Source organism: Microsporum canis, genomic scaffold (assembly GCF_000151145.1).
Source record: "Microsporum canis CBS 113480 supercont1.2 genomic scaffold, whole genome shotgun sequence".
In the NCBI taxonomy this organism is placed as follows: domain Eukaryota; kingdom Fungi; phylum Ascomycota; class Eurotiomycetes; order Onygenales; family Arthrodermataceae; genus Microsporum; species Microsporum canis.
Window position 1 is genome coordinate 904,519 of NW_003299168.1, and position 18,526 is coordinate 923,044.

The following is an 18,526-nucleotide window of genomic DNA, read 5'->3' on the forward strand; positions in this document are numbered from 1 at the left end:
AAGATAAGGGTATAAGTTCATGGGTATTAGCCTGATATAGAAAGATCAACAAATATACCCAGTTAAAGCTGAGAAGTTATTCATCCAAATAATCAATTGAGTATAGATGCATGTAGTAAAATAAGCGCTATCAATGCAAGAAGAGACGTGTAGATATTCAAAGTTATCACTTTAATCTTATGCCGTCTTTTGAGAAGCAAGCCAGGTATCATGAGCCTTTTTCTGCCTATCCCATTCCTTCTTAAGCTTCTTCTTCTGGCTCTTCGTTATCTCTTCGCCCTTTGCATCTTTCAGAGGCAGCCCATCTTCATCCCAGGCACTGTACGCGTCTGTTTTGAACATCTCCAGGGGACTTATCTTTCCCTTAGCGGCCTTTTCAGCCGCTTCTTTCTCCCGAGCTTCCTTTTCCAACTGTTTCTGCCTGGCCCTTGTTTCAGCCTCTTGTTTGGTTTGGAGCAGATCTCGCGTTACGGGGCGTACACGCGCAGGTAGATCTGCCCGATCCTCAAGATAGACACCGAGGTCGAATAAGCTGGTGTTACGAAGGTTGTCGCAGAGATCTAATATTTCCTTGGATAAGGTGCTTGATTCGGCGAGGGCAGTGGCACTAGAGCAGAAATTGTTGAAGACATCTTTGAAAGCATTGGTGAATTGGGGATCTAATAGCTCAGGGCTTATAGATTTTCGTCCTTCTTCCACAAGTGATTTGATTGACTCAGTGGTAAGGCCTGTCTTGGCTATTGCCGTCTGGCGAAGAGCATCACGTATCGAAGAGAGAGGGTATACATAGGGTTTCGCTTCGGCGGTGATTTCGTCGCCATACCAGCCAATGTTCTCGCTGTCAGGCCCCGCAGTAGAGTTGAGTCCGAATATGTTGACCATGGATGTTAGCCACTTGGCTACTGCCTGAGTATTTTGGACACTCAGTGCCGTCTCATTCGTGTTGTTGAACTTGGTGATCAGCTCTGAGATGGCATACATGGCACCAGCGGTATTGAACGAATCACACAAGTGCTTGTGTACACTGTCTTGGGCACTCTTCAAAGCTGCAGCAAGCTCTTCATCTGAGGTGGTTTCCGGAAGCTTAATGGAGGGATCCTTGACTCTGATGAAGAAGTTATTCACCTTCTCCTCCCAGGCATTGCCCGCTTTTACAATCTCATCCGTGATTTCAATTCCGTCTCGCCAGCCCCCGAGCAGGAATACGATGCGAAGGCTTCTAGGTGTCCAATCCCCTCTTTGAAGAGCGTCCCTGATAGTGGTGAAGTTCTTCAATGATTTGGACATTTTTGATCCCTGTATGGACAAATGACCCATGTGGATGAAGTAGTTAACCCACTGTACATGCGAGCAGGTTGGGCTCCAGTATGCTTCACTCTGGGCAATCTCATTGTCGTGGTGAGGGAATGCCAAATCGATACCGCCAGAATGGATGTCCATCTGCTTCCCAAGCCTGGCCGAGGCCATTGCTGAACATTCAATGTGCCAGCCTGGGCGACCGTTTCCCCATGGACTCGGCCAGCTGGGTTCACCTGCTTTCGAGGCTTTCCAGAGGGCAAAATCAGCAGCAGATTTCTTTTCCGCCTGCTTATTAGACAGAGCCCCTTCTCCTTCTGACTGCAAGTTGGCATCATTGCGGTTCCAAGGCTCTAGTCTAGCATAGCTATTTCCAGCTGCCTCGAAACTTTCAATATCAAAATAAACAGATCCATCAGGGGTAACGTATCCAAACTTGTGCTCAATAATTCGTTCCACAAAGCTCACAATCTCGGGCATAAATTCCGTGACTCGAGTGATTTCGTCTGGATCAAGGACATTGAGATCTCTTACATCCTGCATAAATCGATCTTCATATTCTTTGGTCAAGAGAGTGAATATTGAGTGGTCAGAGCCCTGGATCGACGATCCTTTCAATGTATCAAGGTAAGGATACAGTATGTCCTGTGTCTTGTTGTAGAAGGTAGCTACTGGTATACTGCCACCAGGAGTCGAAGCCACTGTAAGCGCCTCCGCAGCGGCCGACAGTGTTTTTATATACATCTTTACCTTGGCCTCTGGCTCGCCTGGCTTTGAATTGCCTTCAAGTGGCTTACCATCAAGCACCGCAGCGTATACCTTCTCCGCGGTATCTTTGAGCTCCTGTGCCGGTGTCGATGAAGGTAAGAGTGGAAGATTCTTCGTTATATAGGCTTCGTACGCCGCCTTGGTCGTGTCCAGGAGCTCTTGGTCAATTGACGGGTGTTCAGCGCTAAATTGTCTATACAAATGCTGTTGTCTACCTCTAGTGATAATCTTAGAAACAAAAGAGTCAGCCAGCTCCACGAAAATGGAACAAGGGGTAACCAGGTACGGCTGACTACTTACCTTATCATCCACGTCTGTTATATTCATAATATAGTTAACATCGAATTTAAAATAGTCACGGAGAATTCGCCTGACGATGTCCGCGCTGACATAGTTCCGCGCATGCCCCAGATGCGCATCATCGTATACTGTTGGACCGCAGGCGTACCAGGTAACCTTCTTCCCTTCAGGATCAAGAGGGACGAAGGGAGTTTTCGACCTGGTCAGCGAGTTCCAGATCTTCAGCGGAGGCAGCTCTCTCTTCAGCTCATGGTGGGGTGTTGGCTGCTGCCATGGAGGCTGTTCGCGGGGAGCTGCCATGGAGACAGACGATGATATTGCGAATGCTCTGCAGAGTCCAGGCACAGGTCGAAGAAAACGTGTCGCAGCAAGTGTAACTCGAGGAAGAAGAAGAGTTGACTGGCGGAAGAAGTTCATGTATTTGTTTATTCTTTATATATTTTATATTTCGCTTTACGTCTGACTCAAACTTCTTGTGACTCTTTTTTGTCGCCGCAAAAAAGTTGCTTAGAAGGTCGTTGAAGTTTGCACTGTTTGTCCTTGTTTTTGCGCAATAAAGCAGAATTTTGAAAGATAAAAATATAAAACCAGAGAATAAGAGAGAAGAAGACGAAGCTGTTGAAGTGATAGACAAGCTCAATTGAAACGATGGTGTCTCCTTTTCTCACGCCCGGGCCGACTGCTGAGGCGGACTCCCTCGCCGTCCTCCATCTCCGCCGCGATCATGCTATCGCAACAGTCCTAAAGACTCACGACGACGAAGACCTTGGATACGACGAAGGAAAGGTCACAACGACGAGGTTTGGCTCTTTTCCCCATAGTACGCTCATTGGCAGCCCGTGGGGGTCCCAGATCATTGCGTCAAAGGTCGACACTGGCTCGCGAGGACGCAGATCAAAGAAGAAGGCCAAAGACTCGAATCCTCTGAAACGAAAAGCTGAGGACGCAGACATATCAGAGGCAACCAGTGAAGGCCAGTCTTCTCACAAGACAGCCATTACCGCGTCAAGTGGCTTCATCCATCTTCTACGGCCTACACCGGAATCGTGGACGAGCTCTCTACCCCATCGGACACAGGTGGTGTACACTCCGGACAGCAGTTACATTTTACATCGGCTGCGTGTTCGGCCAGGAAGCACGATTATAGAAGCTGGTGCCGGCAGCGGTTCGTTCACCCATGCATCCGCAAGAGCAGTGTTCAACGGGTACCCCAACGGTACGAACGATAGCCAACGAGGCAAGGTGTGCAGCTTCGAGTTCCACTCCCAGCGCGTGGAACATGTCAAGAAAGAACTACAGGAACATGGCTTAGACGGGATCGTCAGGTTGAATCATCGAGATGTCTGTGCGGATGGCTTCTTATTAGCAGACGGATCAGTCGAGAATGAGTCACCTAGAGCTAATGCCATCTTTCTTGATCTTCCTGCTCCCTGGCTAGCATTGAAGCATCTGGTCCGAGAACCTGCCGATAGAAAGGAGTCACCGCTGGATCCTTCGTCACCCGTACATATATGTACGTTTTCACCCTGTCTGGAACAGGCGCAGCAGACAATCAACACCCTTAGGCAGTATTCATGGTTGTCAATATCCATGGTTGAAGTAATGCACAGGCAGATTGAAGTCCGAAGAGAACGATACGGAGTAGAGTCTGACGGCAAGAACGCTTCTGCGGCGGACCCAAAGAGTGTAGAGCAGGCGGTTAGCCGGCTCAGGACCCATGAGAGTCGTGCAAAGGCATTCCGTGAAAAGCAGGTTAGAAACGCAGAAGAGTACGCCAACAAAAAGGCAATGGAACAGGCCGGAGGGAATTTAGACACCGGAGAGACCAGGGAAAAAACGAATGGCATCGAGCCAGAGAATATTGATACCGTCCCAGAGCCGGTCAAAGAGGAAACCCTAGCAGAACCAATACTAGCAGAACCAATACCCACCAGAACAGCAAAAGCCACACAACAAAAGCCCTCGCTTCCTCCATATAAACAAGGAATGGTTATTCACCGTTCCGAACCAGAGCTCAAGACCCACACATCGTATCTAGTATTTGCGATTCTCCCAGTGGCTTGGTCCGAAGAGGATGAGAAACGGTGTCGGGAGAAGTGGCCCTCGAGAACTACTCAGACTGAGAGCAATAGCCCTTCGCAGAGCAAACGGCAGCTAAAACGACAGGCCTTCGAGGAAATGAAATCCCGTGCAGCTGATGCTGAAGCGAGAGAGTCACTGGATATGACTGACCCTCTACCCGTGTGAATGTGAACATAGTATACATAATAGACCAATTTAGCATTGTATGTAAACCTACCGTCATAGTTAGCCTTGATGCTGATATCTCAAGATGACATAGTTTTGATATGGCAGGGATTGAGGAACAGCTCCCGCTAAATCGAAAGTCTTAAGGCAAAAAACGATTTCAGGGACATATAACATTATGTACACTCAGCTACACTCAGCTGACTACAAGTTAACCAGGTTCAGTCTCCGACTCAGCTAGCCATACTTGCAGCCGTGTCGTCGACCAGGGGGAAGAAAACGTTCAGCGGTTCATCACAGAATAACCAACGGAGCGCTTTGCCTAGCCTGGTCTCCGAGAACATCCCAGCAGTAAGTCAGGGCTCTCTCGCATCTGGACCAATCGCCACCAGCTGAGCTCGTTATTTCTCCCCTGGAGCGTGATAAAGAAGATTTTGAGGGATTTGGTTATTGATTGGAGGTGCCCTGGCTCTTCGTCTGACTTCGTCTCTCTTTTTCTGTTATACATCCTATGCGGCGCCAGAGCTTGCTGTATACCCTCATTTTATGAATGAATTCTCCAACGTCGGTTTTGAATAGCCGACTGACAGTGTCAGTCTTTACTGGGAATTTGCGCTACCATGGCTATCAACGATGAACAAGGCGAATCTTCTCGAAGAAAACTGTTACCAGACGGTGAAAGGCCCGGCACATACGGGTCATTAAAAGATGTGGCTGCTACAGAGCAGGAATCACTGGCATCTCAGTTGCGTGTTGAAGATGTGAAGCTCTCCTTTCTCAGCATCTACGGCCATGCAATATGGTCCGAAATTGCTCTTCTTGCTATATGCTCTGTATGCGCCATAGTTGCTGGTGGCTTGGTTCCATTCACACCGGTAAGCCCCTCTGCTGCTTCTTCCACTTGAGCAAGACGCTAACCAGTTTGCTGGGATTATAGCTTATCAGCTCTCGAATCATACTCGCTTTCGCCAGGGCTGAGTCGAATGGTTACAGTGTAAAGCCGCTGCTAGACAAGTATGTGGTATACTACGTCTACGTCCTCATCACAGCTATGGTGACATGGTTTGTCTCGACGGCTGGTTTCAACTTCGCAGGAGCCAGAATCACGCGCAGAATCAAGATGCGCTACTTCGCCGCCGTCTTGAAGCAGAACATGGCGCTTTTCGATGACAGTGGAACTGGTGATATCCTTTCTCATCTCACGGACGACACTAAAGCAATACAAAATGCCATCTCTTCTAAATTGTCGCAAACTGTTAGTGCCTTTGGCACGTTCGTCACTACCATCGTAGTGTGCTTCGTTCTTGATTGGGTCCTGATGCTTGAGATGCTCTGGTCTTTTGTGCTGGGCTATGTAGTCCTTTACCTGGGCACTAAATTGACTGTTCTGTATAGCGGCCGCAGTATTGAGGCATCGTCTGCCGGATCAGCCGTGGTTGAGGAAGCACTAGGTTCTATCAAGACGACAACTTCCCTGGGGATGCAGCCGCATATCCATGGAAGATATATGAACTTCCTAACAAAGGCAGCTAAGAACGGATTTGTTCTATCCTCCCTCAACTCGATGCTTATCACCGTTTGCATTGCAAGTGGCTACTTCAACGTTGCCCTAGCATTTTGGCAAGGGTCAATACGGCTAACTGAGGGGAAAACGACATTTACTTCAGTCGTAGCCATCTCTATGATCTCCAAAGCTGCTGCATTCTGTGTGTTAGGAGTTGGTTCGAACCTGGAAGCGTTTGCTGCGGCTACAGCAGGGATAGGTCGCCTCTCACGAATCATACGGCGCGAGTCGTTGATAGACTCGTCTTCTGACAAAGGATACATACCCAATAACTATGATAGCACCTTGGAGTTTCGCAGGGTAAAGCACATCTATCCATGTCGGCCAAACGTCGTCACTTTAAAAGATGTGAGTATCACGTTCCCAATGGGGCAGACTACAGCTATCGTAGGGCACTCTGGGTCCGGTAAAAGCTCTATTTCGAACCTTCTTTTGCGCTTCTATGATCCCCTGGCAGGCCGTATCCTCCTGAATGGAAAAGATCTATGTCAATATCAGCTCCGCTGGCTCCGCCAACAAATTGCGGTTGTCAAACAGGAATCGTTCATGTTTAACAGATCTGTTTTCGAGAATATTGCGTGCGGTTTCACGGGGCCACAGTGGGAAGCTGTTCCACAGTCTGAGCGTGAACGAGCCGTTTACAGAGCCGCTAGCATGGCTCAAGCAAGTGATTTTATCAATAGGCTTCCCCAGGGATACGACACGGTTGTAGGCACACGGGGTTCAAGGCTCTCAGGGGGGCAACTTCAACGAATCGCCATTGCCCGAGCCTTGGTAGGAAACCCTCGAATTCTTATCTTGGATGAGGCAACTTCAGCGCTTGATAGTGAGACAGAAGCCAGGTTGCTGTCGACCATGGCAGGAGAAGACAGCAAAAGGACTACTATAGTCATTGCTCACCGTCTATCCACAATTCGCAATGCCGACAATATCATTGTTCTGAATGCAGGGCGAGTGGTTGAGAGCGGACGACACGATGATTTGCTCGCTGCTCGATCCTTTTATTATGACTTGGTCCAGGCACAAAATATAGAGGTCGAGGATCACCCAACGGCTGCGGTCTCTGGGACAACTGGAGATCCTGCTGGCCTAAGTAATGAGAGAGTCAACGGTTCTTCAGCGACTGGTGAATCCATACACAAAGCCGTAGCTACCGATAATGTGGCCAACTCTACAGTTTCATCTTCGCTTTTCTCAATGATTTTGTTCATATTCAGGCTCAATGAGGGAGAAGCTCATTGGCTTATGCTTGGACTCATCTGCTGCATTGTTGCAGGGCTCGAAGAGCCAGCGTCTGCATTCCTTTTCGGTAAAGCCATCTCGGCCATCTCACTGCCCCTGGACCATACTGGGGAAATTATCTCAAATGCTGCCTTTTATGCATGGATGTTCTTCATCCTCGCGATAGTGATGCTTATAGGCTTTGCCGTCCAAGGCATCACATTTGCATTCAGTTCCGAGCACCTCACCAAACGAGTTCGGTCACTAGCCCTCAGCCAGTATCTACGGATGGATATATCCTTCTTCGACAAGAAGGAAAATTCTGCCGCAGCATTATCTGGATTCCTATCCAACTCTGCCAGCGACCTGACCGGCTTGAGTGGTAGTGCCTTGGGTGCTATCATTATCTGCATCTCCTCGCTCGTTTCTGGTGTTGCTCTGGGATTTGCACTGGGATGGAAATTGGCGCTTGTGTGCTTTGCTATAGTCCCTCTGATGATCGGAGGAGGGTATTTTGGAATTTTACTTGTTGGTGAATTTGAGAAAAACAACGAGCAGTTCGCGAACAAGGCAGCTGAATTCGCAGGGGAGACACTCAATGGTATTCAGACCATTGCGGCGTTGACGAAGGAGCAGGCAGCATTGGCCGAGTTTGATGCTATTCTTAACGGGACCAAGAAGGAAGCTCTGTTGGCGAATTTAAAAGCGTCTTTCATGTACGCCTTGACACAGTCGGCTTATTATGCCTGTATGGCCCTCAGCTTCTGGTATGGCGGCCAGCTCATCCTCAGCGGCGAGTATACTCTCTTCCAGTCAATTGCCGTCCAGTCCACAATGCTGCTGAGCGCCTTCTCTGCTGGCTTAGTATTCTCCTGGACCCCAAATATCGGCCAAGCGAAACAGGCTGCGGCGTCTCTGCAACGCCTGTTGGCACAGCAATCACCCATCGATCCGTCGTCTCCACACGGGGAGAGACTCAGTCCTATGCGCGGCGACATTAGCTTCGACTCGGTCAGCTTTTCGTATCCCTCGCGTCCAGGCCACCGAGCTCTAAATAAAGTGAGCTTCAGCATCCCTGCTGGTTCCAACGTCGCCTTTGTAGGAGCAACAGGTTCGGGCAAAAGCACCATCATCTCGCTGATCGAGCGCTTCTACGACCCGATTGACGGAATGGTACTGGTTGACTCGAAGCCCATCAGGTCGCTCTGTCTGTCTGAATACCGGAAATGTATAGGACTGGTTAGCCAGGAGCCTCATCTCTTCAGCGGGACACTCAAGATGAACCTAACAATCGGATTGAGTGATAATGAAAAGCCCAGCGACGAAGAGGTCCAGAGTGCCTGCCGCGAAGCCAACATCCACGATTTCATCATCAGCCTTCCGTGAGTTTGTGAATCCCTTATATATACTGCTTTTCGTGTCTCTAACCATATGTTTTAATCCAGGGAGGGGTATGACACCGAAGTAGGCAGTAGAGGCAACCAGCTCAGTGTTGGTCAGAAGCAGCGTGTAGTGCTTGCGCGAGCGTTGCTTCGACGGCCCAAGATCTTGTTGCTAGACGAAGCAACGTCTGCACTGGATTCACAGTCTGAAGCAAGCATCCAGCAGGCTCTCGAGAAGGCCAAAGAGGGCTGCACAACGATCACTGTCGCGCACCGGCTCAGCACGATTGTCAAGGCAGACAGAATCTATGTCATGAGTGACGGCCACATCGTCGAAGCCGGGACACACACACAGCTAATATCCCTGGGAGGTGTATACCAAAGGCTCTACCTAGCCAGCAAAAGCGGGCAGGCTCTATAGCTCTGTATTGTAGCAAGTGGTCAAATGTTATGACGTTCAAATATCATTATGTAATCAGCCAGTATTAAGGTTTAAAGTTCTGACAAATAATCAGAGAATATTTTACCGTCATTATTATATAATCAATGAGCCGAGGTAAAAGAAAAATTCAAGTGAAGATGACAAATATTACTAATAATCTTAATGATACAATATTGGACGACGGAGACACACATAGTCAGTCGCGCGGCTATGATATGAACATCTCGCCCACCGGTGTTGCTCCGTTTTGTATTGATGAGGCGAATGGTGAGAAAGAAGATCGACTCCAAACGGGATTTCGCCACCCTCCCCATACTCCATAACTCCATTCAAGGTAACTTCTCCGTCCTGGCTGAATAAAACGATAATGCCAATAACTTCGAGGAACGGTGGCTGAACCAGATAGCCAGCTGTGCTGAAGCCCAATCACCATAGCTTCTCACCGAAGTCCGGACGGGATGCATACCCACTCCGCGACTACAGCCGATTGGAAACCAAACATTGAACACTTATAAATCGAGGAGAGAAAAAGAGGATAGAAAACAGCACCGGTGGGCTGTCTAGAAGCACTGTCTGGAGGACTATACGAATTAAGCTCCGTATACCGTACCAATGCCAGCTCAGCTATATGTTCGGATACTCCGTCGAGTAGACTCTTGTGCCGCCCCCCTTCGCCAACGCGGACGAGAAAAACTCCCACGGCTTATCGCGAAGCGCTGCCAGGGCGTTTTTTCACCTCTCTTCCAAATATTTTCTTTTTTTTTGTTAGCTCCAGTTAGGCTAAGCTCCACATGGCATTTAGGTGGCCGCGTATCATTCGTGTATACATAATGATGGCAGGCCGGTGCTAGCAGACCCAGCCGATGGGCCGTTCCACAAGTTGTTGTTGTTTCGAGAGAGAGAGAGGACTGGCTCCTCTTTTTTCTTAGCCCTCAAACTGTTGGGTTCTGGGAATATCATTTGTCGATATGGGTGCTGGGTCTCCTCCATCCTATCGCCCAGCATATCGATTGTGCTCCATTTTAAGTGGACGAGGAGATGGCCCTCGCTCAAGGGACTCCTCTTTCCCTTGCTGGGCTCAGGTTCGATGGCGGCATAAACTCCATAATTTTCTTTTCTTTTTTGCTAACAGGATATACGTAGGGGCGAATTTAGCCAGAGCTTCTTTTGCCATGCGATCTTAACCCCTTTCTGCTCGAACCAGGGGAAGTTAACGGATTGGAGTCCCAGGGATGGGATGATAGGTAGCCGACCAACCCGGCCGGGGGAGGAGAATCCCGTTGCTGTTATCCTGCATGGATCCAATTCGAGGGCCCAGAATGTCCATCCCAGAGGCAGCTCCATAGAAATAATAAGATGACGATAATAGTCCGTCCAGTCGTAATATTAAAACGGGAAGGCGGTTTTTCCCCTGATCCCTGGCGCTGTGCCATGTACATACTATGGTAGTACATAGTACATACATGCTGATTCGGATAATGCGAGTCAGTCTCGAGGATATATATAACTCTCTCCGGGCGTTTAGTTCCAGGTGAAGGGAGGAAGAAGAAGAGAAGAAGAAGGGATGGCAACCTCGTTTCCGCCCCGCCAGCTAAATCTCCCCACTACTTCTCTTTTCCCCCTTCTCTGATTATATATGTCAAGATTTCGTTATATACGCAGCATCTCTTTTCTCTCGTTGTCTTTTTATTATATCGGCTGCATATTTGCTGGTAAGATAAAGCATTTTTTACCTTTTCTCGTCTTATGCGAGTGTCGTGATCTGCAAAATCAAGTGACATCGCCTGAAAAAAATAAACGTCGTTCTTTTTTTTTTGGTTTTTGTTTTTTCTTCTTTTTCTTCTCTTTCTCTTCCTTCACGATGGGCTTCTTCAGGCGCAGGGAAGTCCGGGCAGCAAGCAACAGCCACCATCACCACCTCGAGCAGGACGGGCAGGAGTCAGTCTTTTCAAACAGCAGTTCCAGAGCGTCGAGCACGTCTGCCAGACTGCCAGTGTCCGGTCGGTCAAGCAACCCCAGCCCAACATCGCATCCGATACCAGAAGTACCCATGGCGCCTCCGCCAGACCCCAACCTGGACCCGGCAGCCTATCTCAAGAGCATTCATGCTGTCCGCCAGAGGTCGAGCCTGGTGATGGCAAAGGCGAAGACGAACCAGCTGAACCACTTTGACGTCGACATGAGCAAGTTCAGCACAACTGCCCAATACATCGTCTCGATAATCAAGGTATGCGGGGTTGACCTATATCTCTCTCTTTATATATGTCTATATATATATACTATAATTGGCCCGTATCTAACGTGTATAACCTGCCTATAGAGAGACTACGCTCCAGACTTCCAAAGTATCCCTGATCACGGACGTTGGCAGCACTTTGACGTGGGCGGGAAGCCCCGTATCAGCCAGCTGCTTCAGTCATGGCCAAGCACAATCGACAATCTGGAGAGAGCACGCAGGCTCATCGATCTCTTCCTTGTATCTGTGTTACTGGATGCCGGTGCTGGGAACTCCTGGAGTTACAAGTCCAAGGAATCTGGAAAAGTGTACAAACGAAGTGAGGGGCTGGCTGTGGCGAGTCTGGAGATGTTCAAGGCCGGAATGTTCAGCAGCGACCATACTGAGCCCTGTCAGGTCGACGGAGCTGGTCTGAGGCGGGTCACGGTGGGAGCTTTGGCCAAGAGAATGCAACATTCTGAAGATAACCCTCTCGCTGGACTTGAGGGAAGAGCGGGTTTGTTGTCAAGGCTAGCAGACGCCCTAAACAACCAAGAGCTCTTCGGTGTGGACGCACGGCCTGGGAACATGCTCGGTGAGTACCTTGAACCTCTTCTTCCCCAGTTTCGTCCACCGACTAATTAGTAATAGATTACCTTCTCTCCCACCCATCGACCCTCGCGTCGTCTGTACCCATCATCCCCGTTCCGGTGCTATGGAACGCCCTCATGGACGGGCTCTCTCCTATATGGCCACCATCCCGCACCCAGGTCGACGGAATATCTATCGGTGATGCATGGCCCTGTAAAGCTATGCCTGCTTCTCCCCCCGCAGCGCCATGGGAGAACATAGTTCCATTTCACAAGCTGACGCAGTGGCTATGCTACTCCATCATGGCTCCCATGACAAAGATATTAAACATTCGGTTCTCAGGGCGTGAACTCCTGACAGGCCTACCGGAATACCGAAACGGTGGACTCTTGATTGACATGGGCCTGCTAACATTGAAACAGGAGGATACCGATCGAGGGTTAGAAGCATACAAGGCCAACGCCATGATCAAGGGTCAGCCGAACGTGGAGGTAGTCCCACTCTTCAGCCCAGACGATGATGTCATCGTGGAATGGAGAGCTCTCACAGTCGGCTTCTTGGACCAATTGCTGGTCGAAGTGAACAATCTCCTTGAACTGAAGGAGGGACAGCAGCTGTCTCTCCCCCAAATGCTGGAGGCAGGCTCATGGAAGGTCAGTACCACTTGTCTCTTTCCTCCATCACCACCTCAGATCAAACACTAATACAGCCTAACAGGGCGGACGAGAGATTGCTGAAGTCTCCAGACCTAATACAAAGCAGCCTCCTATCATGATCATATCCGATGGCACAGTCTTTTGAACAACGCTAAAAACAATGCATATGAAAACTACATTTTTGTCCGGAGCATCTCTACACTTTTTCTGTTCTAATCAACTTGCTCCTAACGCGTTTATGACTACTTAATTGTCCCCTTTTTGATCATCTCTTTCCTCTTTCCCTTTATAACGTTTTATGTTCTTTTTTCACTCTTGTTCTTTTGATACATATTTGTTTCTTACATCTTCCTCCCTTCACCCCCTTTACATCCTTGATTTTGGCTTCTTTATGGCGACCTTTTTTTTTTTTTTTTTGGCTCTTTGGCAAGTTACCAATAAATACATAGCGAATTGTTCCCACTATTTGGTGAGATGGCCTACTCTGCCCATTGCTTTCCTCTCCCTCAGTCGACATTAAGCTACCGATACACGCGAGAAGCCTAATCTAGGCCCTCTAGAGTTCTGGCAAATCTTACAGGATGTTGGATGTTGGATAAATGTTAAAATCAAAGCATTATTATTAGCATCGCCGTTTTTCTTTTTTTTTTTTAATTTATTTCCGAAGTCAGACTCTTATATTGACTAACCCCTTGACCCTGTACGGAGATGTTCTCCATTACCAGATCACCAAACAGCTACCGATATACAACGTCGACGGAGTTCCTAAACCGAAATTGTGATATGCACGTCTTGCCGTGAAGAAATGTCGCTTATCCCTACGATGTTACAAACTCCGTCTAGTCGCAGGCCGTTGAGCCTTCCGGGATTTCTTTTTTTTAAACCAGCCTCTCAGAGGTTTACCCGCTGTCATAAAAATGGGCCAGCTTATATTTGACCTCATGTTACTACTTGTGATTGAACCAGCCCTCAGAAGAGCCTCCGAGCCTGGTTTGATATCATCCAGTGCAGTTTGCCACCCTACTGGCCGATACGAGCCAACAAATCATCGACTCTATGATTTGCATCTGTTTCCATTCGACCGACGTAAAAGGCCCTGGCTTTTCTTCCGCGCAAGCTGGCGCCGCAGTTTGCTAAGGAGGTGACCAACTGGCCTGTGAAAATGCGAGAAGCCGAATTTAAGGGGTCCAGGGGATCCACGCTCATCAAACATCAAACCAACGACTATGCTCTATATATATCCGGATGTTCCTGGGGCCAAGGAATACAAGAACAATAAATAGATTCTTGGTGCATTAGCTGGACGTCATTCGAGCAAAAAAAAAGAGTTCATTGACTGTGCAGGTATGGGGTTTATGGTCCAATTGAATTCATCGCTCCAGCTTTGTCGGCGCTTACAGCCTTTGCCCTCTTTGAACCAAGTGACTACATCGTCATAGCAGCTATTTCTCCCATTTCCTACCCTTTCAACACAACACTCGTTCACTCTCTCATCAAAGACGACCTCTCGACGGTGCAAGGAGGGGCCCTTTATCCTCTACCTGAAAATACGGGCACTCCTGCAACTCTCAGCGCTAGCGGCCCGCAATGTTTTAGGACTTCTTCCCTGCATGCTTTAATTTTATCTTCCCCACGCCCCGTTTTTCCCCTCGCTCTTTGCTAGTTGGAATCGTCATTGAGGAGATTATCCTGTGTCCATTTTTCTTCTTTGTCTTCTCCATCAAGCAGTTTCCGGCCCCTGTTGGCTGAATTAAATTCGTGGCTGTTCGCGAACTGGTGCTTGTCGCAGCTGGAATTGCGAGAAACCGAGCGGCCATCCCATCTTTCTCTCCTTTTAAAACGCAAACGCGAACGAACGAAACGAAACAGACGACGCCGTGAATCTGGCTGGCGATGGGGTTCTTCAAACGGTTGCGAGCGAAGACGAGAAGTCGGGGGTCGAAGAAGGATCATTATGCCCAACAGCAGCAGGAGCAATATCGGCATGGCCACGGCGGCCAGCCCGAGTCAAGCTACGGTAGCAGGCCTGCCAAAGACTACACGAAGGCGCTCCCCCCGAACGTGCTGTCAAATATCTTCTTTCAAGTATGTCCACATGCGCGAGACACGTCCCTGACGTCGTCGGAGGAGTCGATGACGGAGGATGGCTGCATGCTGTGTGATATGCGCGATCTGGCGCACGCTGCATTGGTGTGCACGCAATGGTACGGGATCGCACAGAACATACTGTAGGTTCATGTCCTGTATAAGAACAAGTAAATCAAATCTGTTCGTCAGTGGTTAACGAAACATAGATACCAGCACGTCCGCATCGACGCCGTACACTACTGCGAGCTTGAGATCGAGCTAGCGGCCAAGAGGAAGAAGAACTCGTTCCTGAACCACAATGCGGAGCCGCTCGATGCGCCCCGAACCCGCCTGATGCTGTTCATGCGGACGGTTCGGGACTCGCGGGCGCTGGGGTTGATGGTGAAGTCGCTGCGCATGCCGTACATGACTCGAGAGGCCAACAAGAGCGAGCTTGCACGGACGGTCTCGGTGCTTCCCAACCTACGCTACGTCGACCTGCCGGCCGGGTTCTTCAGTGACGACACCCTCTCGCATACGCTGAAGCAGGAGCTGCTGGCTCGGTGTCCGGACATCCGGCGCATGAAGTTCGCGCGAGGGGCGGAGGGCAGTTTCTCACGCATGCCCAAGACCAAGGGCTGGCCCAACCTGGAGGTCCTGGAGCTTTCGGGGCTGAACATCGAGACAAACCTGCTGCGCACGGTGCTGGGCTACTTTGAGCGGCTGACGGATCTCAAGCTCGAGGACATGCCGTCGCTAGAAGACACGGTCTTCAAGTCCGTCGCGACGCTGCCCGCCTTTCCACCCTTGCAGCGCCTGACCTTGACGGACACACCCAAGATCACCAGCCAGGGGCTGTGCTGGTACCTGTCCAGCCCCCGCAGCCGCGACGCTCTCCGACACCTGTCCGTGGCGAACACGGGCGTCGAGCCCCAGCGCCTGCATGAGGTGCTGGCCCAGGCACCGCTGATCTCGAGCCTGTCGATGCAGCAGGAGGTAACGCGGGAGTTCCCGCCAGACCACGTCCCGCCGCTGGCATCCGGCTCTCTGCGCCTGCTACACTACGAGATCACGTCCGAGTGCGGCTCGTACGGCGTGCAGGCCCTGTCGACCTCGTACTACACCTACCTGATGTCCTCCCTGCTCACCGGCGCCCTCCCGGGCCTGACAGACCTGTACGTGCGCGACGCCAACTTCCCCGAGACGCTGATGCTTGCGCCGCCGCCGCCCGTCTTTGGCGACGGCGGCCGCCAGTCCCACGCCGGGGCCGGGCTCAACCAGGCGCTGTCCGTGTACAGCAAGGGGGTGGACGAGCTGGAGTGGAACTTTACCGCCTACCAGCCGTTTGCGGAGGGCGGGCGCCGGATGAGCGCGTCGCGGCCGGTCAGCCTGCATGGAGCGCAGCTGAGCCCGGCATGGGGCGGGGAGGCGCGCAGGAGCGTCCTGGTGGGCAACGGCTTTGGCGGTTTTCTTGCCGTGCCTGCGGAGGAGGAGCGGCGGCCCAGCACAAGCACTCGTAGCTCGGGGAGGCGAGAGAAGCGAGATCTATGGCGGTGACCTCTCTACTTCTACTCTACTACCACTTCTACTCTTCTACTACACTCTACTACATCTCTTCTACTCTACTACATCCTCTACTACCACATCTCTTCTACTACACTCTACTACTATACCATTCTACTACTATACCATTCTACTACTTCTACTCTACCACTACTTCTACTCTTCTACTCTACATCCTCTACTTCTACTCTACTTCTACTCTTCTACTCTACATCCTCTACTCTACTTCTACTCTACTCTTCTACTCTTCTACTCTATTCTACTGCCGCTGCCGCTTATGTAACTAGCTTACTGCATCTTACTAATAAACGCACCAACCACAAGCACCAACCAAAACCTCGCTTGCTGACTCATCCTCCTCGTCGCGTATAAATAACTCGCTCTCGCACCGCCAAAATCTCTGATTTTCTCTTCTTCTTCTCCTTTTTCTCTCCCATCCGAGTGCAAGGGTTTTACGTTTCCAGTGAAGGTTCGCCTGAGGCAACGTTTTTGCTAGTTGAAAACTACAAACCAGTGACCGCTCTAGTTGGTCTTCGGATCGGCTGGGAATTTTTGAAAGAACGTATTCAGTCTGCTCGATGTGGACGTCTCGACGGCGTTGGGACGATGGCCGGCCGTGTCTCCTGTCTACGATGGTGATGGACTGGCTGGTGTCGGACTGATGTCGCGTATGAGTTGTAGGCTCTTTTCACTGCTTTGTCTCCTTGTGGGATCCTGTAGGGAAGAGATGTTGATAGTCTACTGAGTGAGTGCATTATTGGTCATGTAGTTACTACTAGAGGTACGATAGAAACATGTTAAATAGCTAGACTACCCGCTCTCGTCGTCTCTCTCCCTCCGAATCTCGCTCACAGGAACGTTGCTCATGTCCAGCAGCGGCTTGCCCGACCTGGCGCGGTCGCCCGTAGCCACGCCCCGTCCCTTGCTGGACGCTCCCTGCGACATGCCCGCCTGCGCAACCAGTCCCGTTGGCACAAAGGGGAACGAACCCGGAACATGGCCTGGGTATCCCGCGTTCATGTCCAGCAGTGGACCGCCCCCCTGCTGGTGCTGCTGATGCTGATGCTGGTGCTGCTGATGCTGGTGCTGTTGATGCTGATGCTGGTGCTGTTGATGCTGATGCTGGTGCTGTCTGCTGGCGCCACCGGTGTTGGAGCGATGGCGGGAAGACGGGTACGTGTCTCGTGCGTAGGACGGGTCAGACGTCGCCGTGCCGGTGCGGCCTGGTTTGCGCCATGTGGTTGACGGTGGGACGACGATGGCATTCGGATGGAGTTCGGGGCCCGTGGCGCTTTCGACGAGCGGCAGGCCTTGGATGGGGGCTACGCCGCGGCCTTTGCGGGCGTGCTGGGGCGGTTCCTTGTAGGTTGGCGTCAGGTCTACGAGCGGCTTGGGGGGGTGGCGGGTGGACTTTGAGCGATGCTGGGAAGAGGATGTTGTTGCCGGTCTGGGGTCGACGGTCATGGTGTTGGAGCGGTTGGTGCCGTAGTGGTGCGGCTGCTGCTGCTGCTGTGGGTAGACGGGCTGGTGGTGGTCTGGGAAGTGGTTGGATACAGGCGATGTAGGGGCTCCGGGACGGATGTTGGAAAGTAGACCTGTAGAAATAAAGGGGCCATCGTCTGCCGGCGCATGCTCCTTTTCACGTTCGAGCATCGCCTTGTGCCGCTGGGTGTAGGTGCGGCCCAGCAGGCCGCTGGCGGCAAAGGGCTGCTCTTCGTCGAGAGGGTCGTCCGCTGCCGCCGTCTTCTTCTTGGAGATGGACTTGCTTCTGCCCCGTACTTTCTGCTTGGTGGTAGAGACGACGGCCTCCTTGTTGGCGGCATGCTGGACCAAGGGAGCGGCGCTGAACGAGCTGGGCCTCGACTTCTTGCCCGTTGGCGCGTCGTAGGCGGCCTCGTCGCCATCGTGGTAGGGCGTCTCAGCGATGGTTTGCTCCGCGTCGGGGGCGGCCTTCTTCCTGGTCCCTTCGCCCATCACGTTGACGAGATACCAGCTGCGCCACTCCTGCACGGCATTGTGCCATGCGCCGCCGACGTCCTCGTGCTTGGTGCAGAAGTAGTGCACATAGTTCTCCGTGGTCAGGAACATGGCGGACTTCTGCTGGCTCTTGATGGCAAAGCACAGGGGCTTCGGAGGCTTCAGCCGCTTGTACTCCTTCCTGGTCGGCGTGTAGATGTCAAAGTCGGAGACGTGGCAGACGTTGGTCGAGTCGAA

General features: G+C 51.0%; 6 protein-coding genes across 6 annotated transcripts in view; 4 read left to right on the forward strand and 2 right to left on the reverse strand.

Moving 5' to 3' along the window:
- Positions 1 to 177: 177 nt before the first annotated feature.
- Positions 178 to 2,664, reverse strand: MCYG_01772 (cysteinyl-tRNA synthetase; the record flags this gene model as incomplete). The annotated part of the gene is made up of 2 exons (XM_002848792.1): positions 178 to 2,292; positions 2,365 to 2,664. 2 exons carry the CDS (start codon positions 2,662 to 2,664, stop codon positions 178 to 180), a joined length of 2,415 nt encoding a protein of 804 aa, XP_002848838.1.
- Positions 2,665 to 3,012: 348 nt separating this feature from the next.
- On the forward strand, positions 3,013 to 4,611 carry MCYG_01773 (Gcd14p; the record flags this gene model as incomplete). Its single annotated transcript, XM_002848793.1, has 2 exons — positions 3,013 to 3,164; positions 3,186 to 4,611. 2 exons carry the CDS (start codon positions 3,013 to 3,015, stop codon positions 4,609 to 4,611), a joined length of 1,578 nt encoding a protein of 525 aa, XP_002848839.1.
- Positions 4,612 to 5,231: 620 nt separating this feature from the next.
- On the forward strand, positions 5,232 to 9,199 carry MCYG_01774 (multidrug resistance protein 2; the record flags this gene model as incomplete). Its single annotated transcript, XM_002848794.1, has 3 exons — positions 5,232 to 5,486; positions 5,549 to 8,778; positions 8,842 to 9,199. The coding sequence occupies 3 exons, from the start codon at positions 5,232 to 5,234 to the stop codon at positions 9,197 to 9,199; spliced, it is 3,843 nt and encodes a 1,280-aa protein (XP_002848840.1).
- Positions 9,200 to 11,081: 1,882 nt separating this feature from the next.
- On the forward strand, positions 11,082 to 12,730 carry MCYG_01775 (conserved hypothetical protein; the record flags this gene model as incomplete). The annotated part of the gene is made up of 3 exons (XM_002848795.1): positions 11,082 to 11,447; positions 11,541 to 12,030; positions 12,081 to 12,730. The coding sequence occupies 3 exons, from the start codon at positions 11,082 to 11,084 to the stop codon at positions 12,728 to 12,730; spliced, it is 1,506 nt and encodes a 501-aa protein (XP_002848841.1).
- A 1,906-nt stretch (positions 12,731 to 14,636) lies between these two features.
- Positions 14,637 to 16,595, forward strand: MCYG_01776 (F-box domain-containing protein; the record flags this gene model as incomplete). The annotated part of the gene is made up of 3 exons (XM_002848796.1): positions 14,637 to 14,767; positions 14,977 to 16,195; positions 16,284 to 16,595. The coding sequence occupies 3 exons, from the start codon at positions 14,637 to 14,639 to the stop codon at positions 16,593 to 16,595; spliced, it is 1,662 nt and encodes a 553-aa protein (XP_002848842.1).
- Positions 16,596 to 17,122: 527 nt separating this feature from the next.
- Positions 17,123 to 18,526, reverse strand: part of MCYG_01777 (conserved hypothetical protein) — a gene marked incomplete at both ends in the record, with an annotated part of 3,868 nt that continues 2,464 nt past the window's right edge. The window contains one exon of the mRNA XM_002848797.1: positions 17,123 to 18,470. Within this exon, the coding sequence (XP_002848843.1) occupies positions 17,123 to 18,470 (1,348 nt within the window). The remainder of the gene's footprint in view (positions 18,471 to 18,526) is intronic.